The 14,344-nt window shown below is 42.6% G+C and overlaps 7 protein-coding genes and 1 non-coding gene across 11 annotated transcripts; 5 read left to right on the top strand and 3 right to left on the bottom strand.

Moving 5' to 3' along the window:
- Positions 1-87: 87 nt before the first annotated feature.
- LOC108051627 lies at positions 88-1,642 on the top strand. Its single transcript, XM_017133777.1, has one exon. The coding sequence runs from the start codon at positions 138-140 to the stop codon at positions 1,533-1,535; it is 1,398 nt and encodes a 465-aa protein (XP_016989266.1). The 5' UTR covers positions 88-137; the 3' UTR covers positions 1,536-1,642.
- Positions 1,643-1,932: 290 nt separating this feature from the next.
- LOC108051631 lies at positions 1,933-2,496 on the top strand. Its single transcript, XM_017133781.2, has 2 exons — positions 1,933-2,093; positions 2,159-2,496. Exons 1-2 carry the CDS (start codon positions 2,084-2,086, stop codon positions 2,452-2,454), a joined length of 306 nt encoding a protein of 101 aa, XP_016989270.1. The 5' UTR covers positions 1,933-2,083; the 3' UTR covers positions 2,455-2,496.
- An 821-nt stretch (positions 2,497-3,317) lies between these two features.
- Positions 3,318-6,222, top strand: LOC108051613. The gene is made up of 3 exons (XM_017133757.2): positions 3,318-3,798; positions 3,949-4,509; positions 4,743-6,222. Exons 1-3 carry the CDS (start codon positions 3,400-3,402, stop codon positions 5,814-5,816), a joined length of 2,034 nt encoding a protein of 677 aa, XP_016989246.2. The 5' UTR covers positions 3,318-3,399; the 3' UTR covers positions 5,817-6,222.
- Positions 6,223-6,371: 149 nt separating this feature from the next.
- LOC123037853 lies at positions 6,372-6,468 on the bottom strand. The gene has a single exon (XR_006417660.1). It is a non-coding gene; the product is annotated as a U6atac minor spliceosomal RNA (small nuclear RNA).
- A 420-nt stretch (positions 6,469-6,888) lies between these two features.
- Positions 6,889-7,378, top strand: LOC108051680. The gene has a single exon (XM_017133853.2). It carries the CDS (start codon positions 6,920-6,922, stop codon positions 7,349-7,351), a length of 432 nt encoding a protein of 143 aa, XP_016989342.1. The 5' UTR covers positions 6,889-6,919; the 3' UTR covers positions 7,352-7,378.
- On the bottom strand, positions 7,376-12,306 carry LOC108051679 (proton-coupled amino acid transporter-like protein pathetic). 4 transcript variants are annotated; one of them, XM_017133852.2, is made up of 7 exons: positions 12,201-12,306; positions 11,821-12,044; positions 11,610-11,728; positions 10,292-10,460; positions 8,632-9,538; positions 8,339-8,511; positions 7,376-8,280 (listed from the first exon to the last, which is right to left on the bottom strand). In XM_017133852.2, exons 4-7 carry the CDS (start codon positions 10,428-10,430, stop codon positions 8,036-8,038), a joined length of 1,464 nt encoding a protein of 487 aa, XP_016989341.1. In that variant the 5' UTR covers positions 10,431-10,460; positions 11,610-11,728; positions 11,821-12,044; positions 12,201-12,306; the 3' UTR covers positions 7,376-8,035. The 4 variants fall into 4 exon arrangements, with proteins under 4 accessions (XP_016989341.1, XP_016989338.1, XP_016989339.1 ...); XM_017133849.2 differs by lacking the exon at positions 11,610-11,728; XM_017133850.2 differs by lacking the exon at positions 11,610-11,728 and having other exon boundaries at positions 8,632-9,529.
- Positions 12,307-12,919: 613 nt separating this feature from the next.
- Positions 12,920-13,436, top strand: LOC108051619 (dolichyl-diphosphooligosaccharide--protein glycosyltransferase subunit DAD1). The gene has a single exon (XM_017133767.2). It carries the CDS (start codon positions 13,040-13,042, stop codon positions 13,376-13,378), a length of 339 nt encoding a protein of 112 aa, XP_016989256.1. The 5' UTR covers positions 12,920-13,039; the 3' UTR covers positions 13,379-13,436.
- Positions 13,389-14,165, bottom strand: LOC108051618. Its single transcript, XM_017133766.2, has 2 exons — positions 13,772-14,165; positions 13,389-13,712 (listed from the first exon to the last, which is right to left on the bottom strand). Exons 1-2 carry the CDS (start codon positions 14,090-14,092, stop codon positions 13,428-13,430), a joined length of 606 nt encoding a protein of 201 aa, XP_016989255.2. The 5' UTR covers positions 14,093-14,165; the 3' UTR covers positions 13,389-13,427.
- Positions 14,166-14,344: the final 179 nt, after the last annotated feature.

Below are 14,344 nucleotides of genomic sequence, written 5' to 3'. Positions count from 1 at the left end.
AAGCGTTAAGTATCTGAAGTTAAATCTTTTTGCGGAGCTTACTAAGAGATAAAACAAGACTGTCATTCTTTCAGTAGGCGTAGGCAGTTTACTTCTCACAGTAATGCTTCCAAATTCCTTGTGATCAATCCGCAGTGATGGAGTCGAGGATCGGCAGTGGTGCAGGTCCGCCAAACACCATTATGATCCAGCTGGTGTCCCAGCCACCGACCTCCAGCGGACAGATGCAGGCCATGCCCATCTCGGTGCAGGCGATTCCCTTGTTTCCCGGCAACAGAAAGGCAGGGGAGCAGCCCCCGCGGTCGGATTCCATATCCCCGAATATGAGAGCTCCGGCGGAGGCTCCTCCCCGAATGCATCCAAGAATCCGGCCCGAGATGTGCGCTCCACCCAAACGGAAGTCGTCGCAGAGCCAGCTCAGGGGCTCCTGCCCTCGATATTCCTCCAGTGGAGCTAGCCAGCCAACTGTGCGCTATGTGGTCCGTCCAGAGGACCGGATCATCCCCATCTACATTCCCGTACCTCGCGCTACCAGCAACTGCTTTAGCAATGTGCCGGGTGGGCGGATGGAGAGGGAGTGTCCGTGCTGTGGACGTGGCGGTACTTTAAATATTCCAGAAGGTCAAATTCCTCAGGTTCCCCCAAAACAAATGGAGCCCCCTGGTCGCCGAGATCAGGCCACTAATACCAATGACCAACCGGATCTTGCGGACCTCAGGACGATCTGCGAAACCTTGGGACGTGCGATGATGGCTGCGGCCACGGCAGCCGTGGAATCAGCCCACAATTACCAGTTGGAAAAACGCATGAGTATCAGTAGAAGCAGTGGTCCTGATCCCAAGGACCCGACCAATATTATGTTCCAAATGCTATCCCAATTGGGAGAACAGGAGTCACCCACACCAACCAAGCAGGAACAGTCAGAAGTAGAGATTCCAGTTGGTGAAAACCCGTCCTCTGGTGAGAAAAGGATTTCGCACGATCCACCTGGCCGATCGCAAAAAGCCAGCTTCTCGGAAACTGTACTCGTAGGAACAAAGATCCCTGCTGATGAATCTCCTTCAAAGGAGTGGATTGTTGAACAGAGGCTGCCTTCACTACTATCTGATGGTCGCTTCCACGTCGAATATCCCAGAACTCCCAGACCAACACCGGTATCTGCTCGGGGATCTGTGAACACGGGGTCTATTGTGTCGTCGGATCAATCCCGACTCCTTTCCGGCTCCTGGACAAATGAGGGGACCCTTGTCAAGAATAGCAATATATTCCGTCTGTGCCAGCGAGCTGGTCTTGTTCCAGCGAAACAATGGAACTCCAAATTGACTGCACGGAAGTCCTTGGGCGCCAATCAAGCCTCAGCATTGATTGCAGTCAAAGGACTCCGGAGTCCCTCGATTAGGAGAAGGTTTCCCACGGAAAAGCTCCCAACAGTCAAAGGTCCGGAAACATGTGGTCCAACGTCCCCCAACTCTAGCCTCCCTGTAGAAAAACAGCCAAAGGATCCGAGTGGAACCACACTCGTAAATCCATTGTAACAATCCAAAAAACCAGTTCTTTGTAAGGCAAAATTGAAAATCCTTCGATCAAAACATGTGCATAGCCAATAAACGCAGTTTAAAAAATAAATAAAATAATTAACAGATCTCACCAGCGAAATATATGCGAAAACTAATAATAGGTAATCTAATTATAGTTTTTAGCCCCACCAAAACAAGTCTTTTTGTTTCTCATAGGCAAGTATTTTTTGTGTTTCATTAAATGACAGATGTAAACAATAAACATAAGTTTACAAGAATATAACACAAATTTTTGGCATTTTTATAAATCATTTTTATACAGCATAAATATATAATTGTTTGAAATTTCTAGGGACAACGCATTGCTCGGGTCGAGATACAGATACGATCAGCGATACATGGCACGATTATTTTTAAACTATTTCATGTCGCTGCCAAAATAGAACATTGCAGAAGCAAGGGAGATAACTGATATTTTTGGAAGGTAGTATCAGTGGGCTCCGGGTATATAAACCTGCGAATTCGCGCAGTTAAAGCACACTCACGGAAACAGTCACAGCTCAACCATGAAAGCCGGTAAGTCAGCTGCGAATCCTTTTGGAACGGAACAAGATTCTAAAGGACCCTTCTCCGATCCGCAGCCCTAGTCCTGCTCTGCCTCGCCCTCTTGATGGCGCTCTGCGCCGGAGTCTACGGCTGCAATCCCGATGGCAACAACAAGCCCGACTGCACCAACTCCACCAACGTGGAGGTGAAGATCCGCAACTTCTGGGACCCCACCCGCTACTGGTGGTGCGCGTCCCTTGGCTCCCAGGATCCAGAGGTTAAAACTTGCGCGTCGGAAACCGAGAGCACGGAGGAAACCACCGGATTCGACCCCACAACCAAGTCGTGCATCCCCTGGGGCCAATGGAAGTGGGTCGATCCCTGTGCCTAAATAGATTTCATTTGTAGGAAATACAAAAATGCATTGAAAACTTATTGACTACTTTTATTGTGTAATCTGTGTGTTTGCAAAATCAGTCGATTAGTTTACTTTCGACAATGGTTTTGTTTGGTTTTGATTGTTTTAGCAAAAAAATAATTTTGTTCGGAAAGATAATAAAACCTTTCGAAAACAACAAAATTTCTTTGAAAACCCAGGCTATGCTAGCCTTGCACGTTTGCTCCAATTAAAATCATTGTCTTTCCGAAGTTCAATAATTCTTCTTCTCAATTCAAGAATATGTAATTTAGACATAGAACAAAATGTCATTCAAACTGAAGACATTATTATTCCAGCTTTTAAGTTCCAAATGGCACACTGTTTTTGGTGGTGTCTACTTTGTTAGTTGTCGAGGAACAGATACCAAGAGTGATCATGCGATTATTTTTAAACGATCCATGTTCGTTCCGAAATAGAACTTATCATACCGCAAAAGTCGTACTCTACATTTCAAGGATAGATAGCAGAGTGATTTAAAATGGTGTTTGGTGTGATTCAGTATCAGTAGTAACATGAACTACCAGAATGAAAGCCGGTAAGTTCTTTTGGTCACATAACTTCCTTAAAAATACGAGATATTTATAATGGGTCCTTTTATCCCGCTATAGTCCTTCTTTTTCTGGCCATTTTCGTGTATGCCTACGGCGAATTTTGATTGAGGAGAGGTTTTCCGTGACTACTGGCATCCAACGCACTACTGATCTCAATTACAAAATGAAAAATTCCCTTAAACCATAAATCCACCATCGTAGCCATGAGACTCTTATCCGAATTTGCCCTTTCTACTCACATCATTAATCACAACGAATTCCAGTGTGACACTCTCAAAATTTGCATAGTTTCTTAAATTTGTTGTGTTCACTTTACTTTTCGATAACTATTCGTGTAACTAGGGAAATGGGTAAGGAATCTGGAGCGGACTTGGAGCTACCCATCGCCAGTTGGCATCGCGGTCTGTCCCTCCTTCAGATGAAGGCGGCTGATGACTTGGGAACTGTCCTGACGTATGATATCAGAACCATACGGGACTGTATGTTGCGCCTGGGATTGCGTCCGCTGGTCAGGAACCGGCAGCTCCTCAGGATTGTGCAGCTGAGTCGCGGCCAGAAGCTGGCCTTCCTCTACTTCCTCTTCCAGGAACACTACAAGTCTGGCGGTCCATGTGGAAAGTATTCGGTTAACGGACAACTCCTGCTCTCGACCATCGCCTATCTGGACTTGCCGGCCACTTTTCGGGCGCTGGACAAAGTTCTTCCGCTTAGTGGAAATCGTGACAGAAAAGTGGACCTGCAAAAGGTTAGTAGACCAACCAAAAAAAAAACCTAATTTAATAACTAACATTTTAAAAAGTAGTTATAGTTAAATACAATATTAATAAAGCGTTTTAATTTTTAAAATGATTCAACCATGTTTTTGCACCTACAACAATTTTGGGTTTATTTGCAGAAGCAATCTCGTCGACCCTCCATCGCAGCTCCGATTCCTACCCTAAATGAGCTTAATAAGCCAAAGGATGTGGAAGATGAGATGCAGCCACAGGATCTGCCGGCTACGTTTCGAGAGCTGGACAAAGTTCTTTCCTCACAGCTCCCACAAACAAGGACTCGTTCATCGGACCAATCCTGCAGATATGCGAAGCCCTATTTTCAGAAACAGCCCCGCCCAAAATCGTCCCGCCCGTCCACCTATTATTCGTCGAATTCCCCGCTGTTTGAGGTCCAGATACCCAACGAGGTGGGGGATCCAAAGGAGGAAGACGACCGGTGGTTTGCCGACTTCCAGTTTCGTCCGATCCAGCGCATAGTTAAGGCGCTTATTAACCACGAGCTCTGCCACCTATTCGATCAAATAGACGAGGCGCCCAGTGATCCTGAGTCACATGATCAGCAGCCAAGGGATCTGTGTGAGTTCCATGAGGAAACCCGATCGCAGGAGCGAAAGGCGTTTCTCCTCGAGCAGCAACAAAGATACCAGGATATGATCGACTTGGAAGGGAGGGAAAAGCGGGTAAGTCCTGATTAAATATTTATACCTAATATATTTATATAAAGAAATATGTTGTAGAGCAAAATATAAGTAAAAATACAACCCTAATGGATTTAAATATCTAAAATATTTGTCTTTAAAGAATAAATTTTATAAAGTATTCCTAAAACCCATTCGTGAATACATCCCAAATAAATAATAAATAAGCTAATTTTAATATAATATCCTATTAATTTCCTTCTCCCCAAATAAAGCTCACAAGGGAGCGGATAATCCATCACCTGAACAACGACGTGGATAAGTACCTTCTTAAGTTTGGCGACAAAGGTTGGAGTCCGGGAGTTCCTGCTTCGCGGCAGTACGGATGTGCCGCCTGCAGCGAGCTGGTCCACGTGAGCTTGGAGACTCCTGCCCAAGTGCTCCTCCTCGAAGGTGATTGGGGACGACTGTACGACAGGAGTGGCCCCAAGATGCGGCTATGTGGTGGTGAGGATGGGAATCGAAACATCCCAAAAGAAAAGACTCCTAGCTACTTTACGGCCCCCAAAAGTCACTGTCCCTATGTCTTCAACTATACACGCATATTTGAAAAGGGCAGTAAGGAATCTTTGGACACCAAAGAGGCTATAGGTGGTGCCCTGGTAAAAGCAATGGAAGATGAGGAGAGACGGGTACCCAGGACAATTAGGAGGAGCCACATTGACGAAGCGATCTCCCGGTGTGTGCGGAAGATCTTCGAGAAGAGTCTGCTGGCGACACCGTGTCCTTCTCCCAAAAGGTCCGAGGAACGACTCGTCTATAAAGACAAGCGGATCGATCCCGACGACGAGAAATTCCTGGACCAGATGCTGAGCGATGCTTTCCAGGTGCTGCAGCGAGATCGCAAACTTGTGCTGGCCACTTTGCCCGATGGTCACCAAATCCCCGAGTTAAGGGAGTGGATCCGAAGGCGATATGGCAAACAATATGGGCCACAAACCGAATTGCAGTCGGAGAAGCTCAAGATAAAGACGTTGAAACTGGCGGAGATGGAAAAGAAATTGATTCCGCTGCTGTCTAATATAGATCCCCGGACGGTGCGACAAAATCCCGTGCCCTTTGCCATGCACGATGATATTATGGCAGTGGCTAGTCAGTTCAAGAAATCGTTCCGGGAAAATGTCCTCCAGATCATCCTCAAGCAAACGAGACTCTGCTGGCAGACGCAGCACAACCTGCGAGCCAACAATAGTTCCGGACTCCGGCGCACTTTCTTCACATATCTACCGAGCTGTGCCAGCGATAGAGATCCCACCTTCAGTTTTTATTTGGCACAGAAAAAAGTATAGGAATTGTAGTATTGATCCTTATCCTGAAAATAGTTATAGCTCCTTTTCATTACCAGCATAATCATATTTATCTTACCAGATAGAATGAATATCATTGACCCCTAGATGGTTTCATTCTATTTTGAAAAGATAAATGTGATATCAACTGATTTAAAGTTTCAAAATTTATTTGTTTTAAATTCATTAATTATTTTTAACCCTTGACAAGAGAGCTTTAATTTGGACAACTAGAGCTCTCAAATAAATAATAGTGTAGATTAACTTTTTTATTTAACGACAACTTACATTTTTATATGTACCGCAGAATAGCTTACAACGAATTAATGTTTATTATAATAGTCATAAATTCCAGTTAAAGAGATATTTGTATTAAGTAAGGATAAGTCAATTAAAAATAATAAACTTATTTAAACGTTTTTACCTCTCCAAGGCAAAGTGTTGTCACAATTGGATTCCTGTTATTTTGTTCTTTCTGCTACATGTAGGCACTAAAAATCGGGGCTACTAATTTGATACAAAAATAGTTAAAATCCTAGAGTATGGGAGGAGTAACAAAAAAAATTGTGGTCGGCTTGTCTTGTGCCTAGCCGACCGTTTATGTGTTCCATCCTTGTCTAGGGGAGTGCTAACTTGCTCTCCTTCCAAACAACACAGTAGTCTGGGTTGCTTGCTGCCTTTTATACGTACAATGCGCGGAATAAGCACTTGGGAATTTTAAGCAAACACCGGTCAGATGTGATTGCAAATATTAAACTTAAATTTACTTGTTGTAATTTTTTTATGTGTAGTTACTTATTTTTGTATTACATTTTTATTTATTTTGTATAATGCATAAGTTCTGCTAACATTGACACTGAAATTAATGGGTTTGATTGACTTCCCATTTGGGAAACCTGCAATGTGACATTGACGGTAGCTCCGAGTGACCACAAGGGCCGACGATGACCCAGTCATTAACCATATGACCACGTCTTACCACCAAAAATTTAGTAACCCAGCCACGTAGCTACCGAGAAACATATAAAAAGACAGGTTGCGAACAGCAAGTTATCAATCATCAACAATTCCATCAACAGTTTGGTTTTCTATATTATCGAAACAATATGTGCAGCCACGTGAAGTCTTCCTGTTCCTTGTTAGTACTGATCCTGGCATTGGGAACAATTGCAGCTCAACCAGCCAGATCGGCAAAGCAGATACAGGCAGCGCCTTACCCATCCGCCCAGGACTTAAAACCTGAGGTCCCCTTCGAAGAAGGAGTGCCCGATCAGACTTACGGACCCCCCGATCTGACCTACGGACCCCCGCCCGCCGATGCAGTGGAGCAGCTGCCCACGGATGAGGAGCCGCAGGAGTTCACACCCGATTCGGATGCAGAGGAAGTTCAGCCCATCCAGCAGGCTCCCGCTCGTCTGACCAAGCAGATCAGGAACCGTCCTCAATCTCAAGGATTGATTCTGCTATCCTCGAGCCCATTCCGAGTGCTCAATTCCAATGGAGTCCCAGTTCCATTGGCCATCCAATCACTGTGGTAGAAACACTAAGAACAGACGTGATACTGATTTTTATAAACGTTATATTAATTATTGTCTTTTGTTATCCGTTAAACCATTAAAGAACATTTGTTGATACACCGAATTGATGTATTTACAAGACTGTATCGGAGGTCGACATTTCGGGGACCCAATATAATAAGTTGAGTATATATACTACAATAATTACAATTATAAGAACGATAAAAGTATGCAGATAACTTTAGCTAACTTCGGTTTTGGGAAATTCTGAGCAGCTGCTTTGGAATGTTCTGCCCCGACCTAGACTACATAGTAAAAGCTAAATAATAATTTATTTAAGAATACTACGTAAAATCACTTTTGGCATTGTGCGGTCCTCGAGTTAACACAGCAATATTCTCCAACTGACATACTGACAAACTGAACAAACATATGGTAAAACTGTCTACTTAAAATGCTAGTTATTGTCTGGTACGATTGCAGCTAATTAATAACAAAAAGTGCAAATAAATCGCGATAATAATAAATTCAACACACTAGAGCACCGCCACTGGACTGATACCAGTTTCAAGAAGGGAAACAAGTAATGCTAAACATATTGGTAGTCTGATTAAAACCACATAAAGCCTTCGCCATAAATTCGCACACATTTGTAGGCAGAACTAGCCAGGTCCTGATTTTCATTCGGCCCATTTTTTTTTAGACTCAGTTTGTTGTGCCATTTAGGATTTGAGCTAAACTGGCCCAGGTGCCAAAAACAAAGCCACAGAGTCCGAAGATCAGGATGAGAAAGTCCTTCCAAAGCATCCAGTTATAGCGGCCATAGCCAACGTTATAGAAGGTAATCATTTCGATGATTGGCGGGGAAATGAGGGCTAAAGTTGAGCTGCTGACGGCTCCTACCAGCGAAATAATGGGGCCCAGGTTGGGAATGCAGATGGACAGAAGACCTAAGCAATGATATAGGTTAATAGAAGTAACTACTTTCGTGATTATTCGAGCACTTACAAGTAAAAGTGACTAGAGCGATTCGAAGGACAGTTGCCGACAGATTCCTGGTCTCCGTGGTGCGAAAGTGACTCTTCACAAAGGGTTCCACGATATTAACGGGCACGTAGAACTGAAGTGTATACGAAAGGAAGATCGCCACAGCCATGGAAATGCGCACCAACTCAGAAAGACTAGAAGAATAAAGAGCATCAAATTGTCATCAAGATACGTTTCAAATAATTCAATATATGGTTAAATAACAGCGATATGGCTAGATAAGGAACATGTTAAAAGTCATTTTAAGAACTCACACTTCGCCCTGCGGCAGATTTAGGGTTATGCTGCCCCTGACATGTTCACCGTACTTCAGGTAGCCAAAGAACCCTACCGCCGTGTACAGGCAGGCGACGATGACCATGCCCGTATTGAGGACGCCCGTGGTGCCGCCAAAGTCCTGCGGGGTGCGCATGTTATTCTCCAGGGGCAGGACCACGCCGATCCCCTCGAACGCATAGACGGCGGTTCCAAAGTAGAGGGGCAACGTGACCCAGGTGGCCACCGGATTGACCGTGTGCACATCCGGCAGATCCTGCAGCATGTACCAGAAGCTTATGGCCAGACCGGCCACAGTGAGCATAGAGGCGATCAGCGAGACGGGCGTCAGGTATTTGAGGTTCCGCACCAGATTCAACATGATCATGGGGGCCAGCAGTATCAGCAGGTAAATCGTCAACGGGATATTGTAGTAGTGATCCATCACTTCCTTAATATTCATGGCCACAAACAGAAAGTAGACGCAGCAGAAACCGATTTGGGTGATGAACAGGAACGTGGTAACGATCCGTCTTGCCAGGATCGAGTACCTTCTCAGCCCCTCGGGTCCTGACTCAAAACTGTAGAATGCCACTTCCGAGAAATCCAAGGCCGGCCGCTCAAACCGCTGGCACAGCTCGTGGGAGCATCTGACCAGCATGTGCATGCAGTGGGTGCAGATGGCTCCCATGATCATGGTGCCAAAGAGGCCCACATACAGACCGGCGTTCCTGAATGCATCCGGCATGGCCAGTATGCCAGTGCCAATGTTGCCCTTCAGCAGATGGATCAGAGTGTCAAAGTTGGACGTCGGGTGCTCCAGGGTGCGATGGTGGGTGGGGTTGTAGTTGGACTTATCCGTCAATCCGTGCTCATCATCTCCCGATCCCGAGGCTGCTGCGTGCACTCACAGAAACAAATCGAAAGAAATATAAGTTTACAGTCGGAGCTCAATATAAAATTGGGTTCATCTTTTAAGCTATCAAATTCTAAATTTTTTAAATAGTTTATAGTTTTTTATTATTTTTTATTACCCAATCTGAAATATAATTTCATCAAAACATGTATTCATTCCAAGATTTAATAACGATTTCAAGCTTATTATTATTATTATTATTTTTTATTATATATTTCTGTGGAAACCCAGAGCGTAATATTTATGATAATTGTTTTTAAAGCAATGATTAACTAAACAGATTGAATGACTAAAAATAATAAATGTAACACTTATTCATTTTTGAGTCATTACATCTGTTTAATTAATCATTGCCCCAGAAATATTTATAGATTAGGATTTGAATTTGAATAATGTAAATATTACTCGATAAATATTCGGCAGTGGAACTACGACTTCATTATTTAACCCTGTTTGTACAGCTTTTATGTAATGTGTATAGTCATCTATTTCATTTAAAAATGTTGTTATTATTATTGTGGTTGTTTATCATTGTGCGAAAGCTCACTCACGAAAACTCAAACATAAACTCTCAAGTGCCAATAACAGAATACTTTTGGATGTTTTTAAACCCAACCAATTTGGAGATATTTTTGATGCACTTAATTTTGATTTTTATTTTACTGTGAATCAGTTTAATTTAGAGTCCATACAAGCAACATTTTCGGGACATTTAGTGTTTGTAGAGCAGATCACAAACTCACCTGCTAGGCTGTCCTCGCTGTGTACGTTGACCAGCGTGTTGTCCGGCGGAGAGCTGCGCACGGGTCGCGCCGCCGATCCTCGGCTGCCCTCATAGTCGGAGGCGTCGCTCTGCAGGAGCAGCGGCTGGCGTTCCGTCATCTTTTTCTTGCGCGGCGCACCCTCGGAACACTGGAACAAGTAGTACGAAATTAATTCAGAGCACTGCACTATATGGTGCGTGCTTCACGGCTGCTCAGAACGCACTAAAACTGAGAATTGAGAGGCCCGCTTTTCGCCTCGGAAATTTTCCGTTGACTCAATTTTCCACGCTTATAACAATAGGACGTGCAGATAGTGCGGCGGATAGTGGACAGTAAACGTTTGCCGGGGGCGGAGTGGAAAATTTCGACCATGCTGATAGTCGGACTCAACCTTGGACTTGACTCAAAGTACGATTAATTTGATCATTACATTACTTTGCATATGAGTCTGATTACGCTTGCTTCGGAAGTCGATATCAAATTCGCCAGTCCGTTCCCTCACTAGAGTATAGCTTTAATTTCGAAAACACTGACAGTCGCAAAAACAAGCAATACGAGGCGATAAGACCGGCAAATAGCCTGCAAAGCCGCAGATCGTACCATAAGTAGCGATTATATAATATGTATCCAGACGGTGAATCAGATATCCACCCATTATTTTCTGTTTATTTGGATTTATTGACTCAGCAGCGAAAGGTACTCAATTTGCATGCCTTTTTGTGACATATAATATTTCCGATGTTGATATTAGTTGCGTTTTCAAAGCTAGTATGTTTATGTAAAATGTAAAATAAAACTTCAATTGAATTATAATTCGAATAAAAATTAATTTAAGACAACACAATTACCATATAAGTAACATAAAAAAGTTGTTAAAAAAAAGTTTAAAATTAAGGATTTTGTTTCAATACTATCAACTGTATCTTTAAGAAAACTATGTCAATGATGTTAATTGTTTACATAAAGTGTGATTGTAACTTAGTCAAATACATTCTAGTTAAAATTTAAGTTAGAGTGCTTCTATTTTTTAGCCGACCTAAATACAACATTATTAAAAAATGTGGACTATTTTCAAATGTTATTTTTTTTTGTTGGCAGGAGCATTAAGGGATTATATTGTTAAAACCCAGACAAAACAGCAGGCTTATGTCAAGAGTCTTTATTTGAGCGCAATAAACAAATCAAACAAAGCATCAAGAATTCTAACTTATTTTTGTTTTATCTTGCATCACAGACTTGCACAACAAAGTGCGACCTTACAGAAATACATACGTATCTATATCTTGTTTTCACTTACAGAGAATATCGCAAATTAGATGGATGCCAACGTGATATTGTGGGTTTATACACTGATTTGCAGTAGTCGTTGTACTCGGCTTTTGGAAAGTTGGGCAAATAATAATCTTGGGACTAGAACTGAAAGAAATCATAATTAACAGATGGACGATAAAATCAAATAAACCCATTCAGCATGCACATGTGGGTGGACAGATGTGTGGGTGTGCTACCTGTTGAAGGTTCGTTAAAGGCGTCAGGTCCTCCATTGATTTTTTCCCGCTTGACACTGACAATGAAAAAGGTACTTCTGCAAAGGTCAGAACGTTGTGGCGCGATTGCGTTTTTATCAGTGCGAAAATTAAATCAAATTGAAGCCGAAGTGGTCCATTCCATTAAATAAAATATAGGTGTGCGTGGGGGAGGAGACGACGGATGCCAATTATCTTTTCCCAGTCTGCGAATCGAACAGAGAAAACATCAACAATGAATCATGTTGTATTCATACATTAACAGCAGTATAATAGGACGACTCCTAATTGATAGCAAGTATTTATTTTTATGCTGCAACACATGTTATCCCTTTATTGTCGTTGCGGTTTGAAATACATACGTTACAATTTTCTTCGAATTTAGCTCGTAATAACAATTGCCTCTCACCCCGAAACCAGCACTGAGCAAAAGACCAACAGTCGAGGTAGGTTTTTTCCGTATCTATCGATTATTTTGGCGATTAGGTGGTACAGTAACAATTAAATAAGAAATAAAATGTATAAATGTTAAACATTTTTCAAGAACAGGTTTTTAAAGCAAACAAGTACAGTAAAAAAGGTAAGTGTAAAATTGGAAAACAAGTAAATTACTACATTTTATTATGTCGATACATTTTTAAAAATTAATCTTTTCACGCTGGTTCAAGACTTCAATATTTATTGAAGTAACAACAATTTCAGTTATATTATTTGAATAACGAAATGTAAAATTTTAAAACGAAAATGTAAAAAATGACATGGCACTTTACATTTTTTATTATCATATTGTAATTCCTGTTTTCGGAAATTTTCCCAAATGTAATCAATTCTTACAATATTCCTAAGGCTAATACTATCCTGAATCGAAGAACCTACGAAACGAAAATTTCTTAACATAAATGACAGAACATTTTTTATGAGTGAAGTTTTGTATAGATTTATTTTATTTGATTCAGGTAAGTATTATCCCTTAAATACATATTTCAAAAATTTGTTAAAATGAATTTTATATTATAGAAATTCTTAGCAGACAAGCCATCAAGTGCCCACTGTACTCGTCAGAGTTTTCTGTATTATTTTCACATTCCACCAACGGTCCCACTAACGTGTTCTCTCCCATTTCGTGACGTGTCTGCGGTGAATTTATTATAAATCGCCTTTATCCTTAAATTACCGGACATATAGCCCAAATAAAAGCAACATGGTGGAGCTGACTAGCGTAATATCCAAGTTCTACAACGACTACGTGCAGAACACGCCCAAGAAGCTGAAGCTGGTGGACATCTACCTGGGCTACATTCTGCTGACCGGCATCATCCAGTTTGTTTACTGCTGCCTGGTGGGCACCTTCCCTTTCAACTCATTCCTGTCGGGCTTCATCAGCACCGTCAGCTGCTTCGTCCTGGCGGTCTGCCTCCGTCTACAGGCCAATCCCCAAAACAAAACCGTCTTTGCCGGCATTTCGCCGGAGCGTGGATTTGCCGACTTTATCTTCGCCCATGTGATCCTGCACCTGGTGGTGATGAACTTCATCGGTTAACAAAGCTATGTACTGTGCGACTCGGATATATTTATAATAAAATGTAACTCTAATAGTAGATCTTTCTGTAAGCGCCGAGGAAATCGAAAGGTTCCTGTGTGTAATCCAATCGGAGCCGTGGTTCCGGAATAGCCATGACAATGGGATCGACCTTCTCGGCATAATCGGCCAGCTGGGGCTCGTTTACCTTGCTTGCATCAGTTTCCTTGGACCGGCTGTCCTTTGAGGTGTTCCGCTTGACTTTGTGGGGTACCAGCACGGAGTCATTGACGTTTAGGGGCACTAAACCACTGAAAACAGTCTTATCCGGCGGAAAGTTCATCTTCTGGGTGACCTTTAAAGTGATATAAAATGGCTTAGATGCCGTTCTACGTTTTGAAAGCCAGGACTTACCTTTGGTGCTATGGCTGCCGCAGCTCCTGGCGAAAGATTTGTGTCTGTCTGCAACTGGGTAATGACGTTAATCTCGTCCTGCTTGCGTACGGTGCTATTGTACTGGGGCACGGCAAATTTGTGGACCGAGAAGGGTCTCCTGGACGTCAAACCGCCATTTTTGGCCTTGGGGCTGTCCGGTGTCGGGATTTCCTCGTCCATCAGAAGGCAGGACTCGACGAATACATGCGGGGGCGCTGTAGACGGGTGGTCCAATTGGACCCGTCGTGTGGCGGAGTTTCTTTGGCTCACATTAATTCGGGATTTACGCTTGTGTGGCATTTTGAACAGAGCCGCAAGGACTACGAAACTACTGTTTAAATCCACTCTGATCTTAAACAGCACGCCACACTGATTCGGGTATTTTACAGCACTGGTGGGGACAGCTGTTCTAAGGGAAACGTTTATTTATTTTTCTTTATTAGATTTTAATTTTTTAAATCAAATGGCTCAAAAAATTCGGAAAGAACAGTAGTTTTTTGTAATCTATAAATGGTACAAAGCTGGTTTAAAAACATAAAAAATTTGCACAGT

This window comes from Drosophila rhopaloa, unplaced genomic scaffold (genome assembly GCF_018152115.1).
Source record: "Drosophila rhopaloa isolate 14029-0021.01 unplaced genomic scaffold, ASM1815211v1 contig_2, whole genome shotgun sequence".
Lineage (NCBI taxonomy): Eukaryota > Metazoa > Arthropoda > Insecta > Diptera > Drosophilidae > Drosophila > Drosophila rhopaloa.
The sequence above is the reverse complement of the archived record's forward strand: the minus strand, read 5'-3'. Positions and strand labels throughout refer to the sequence as shown.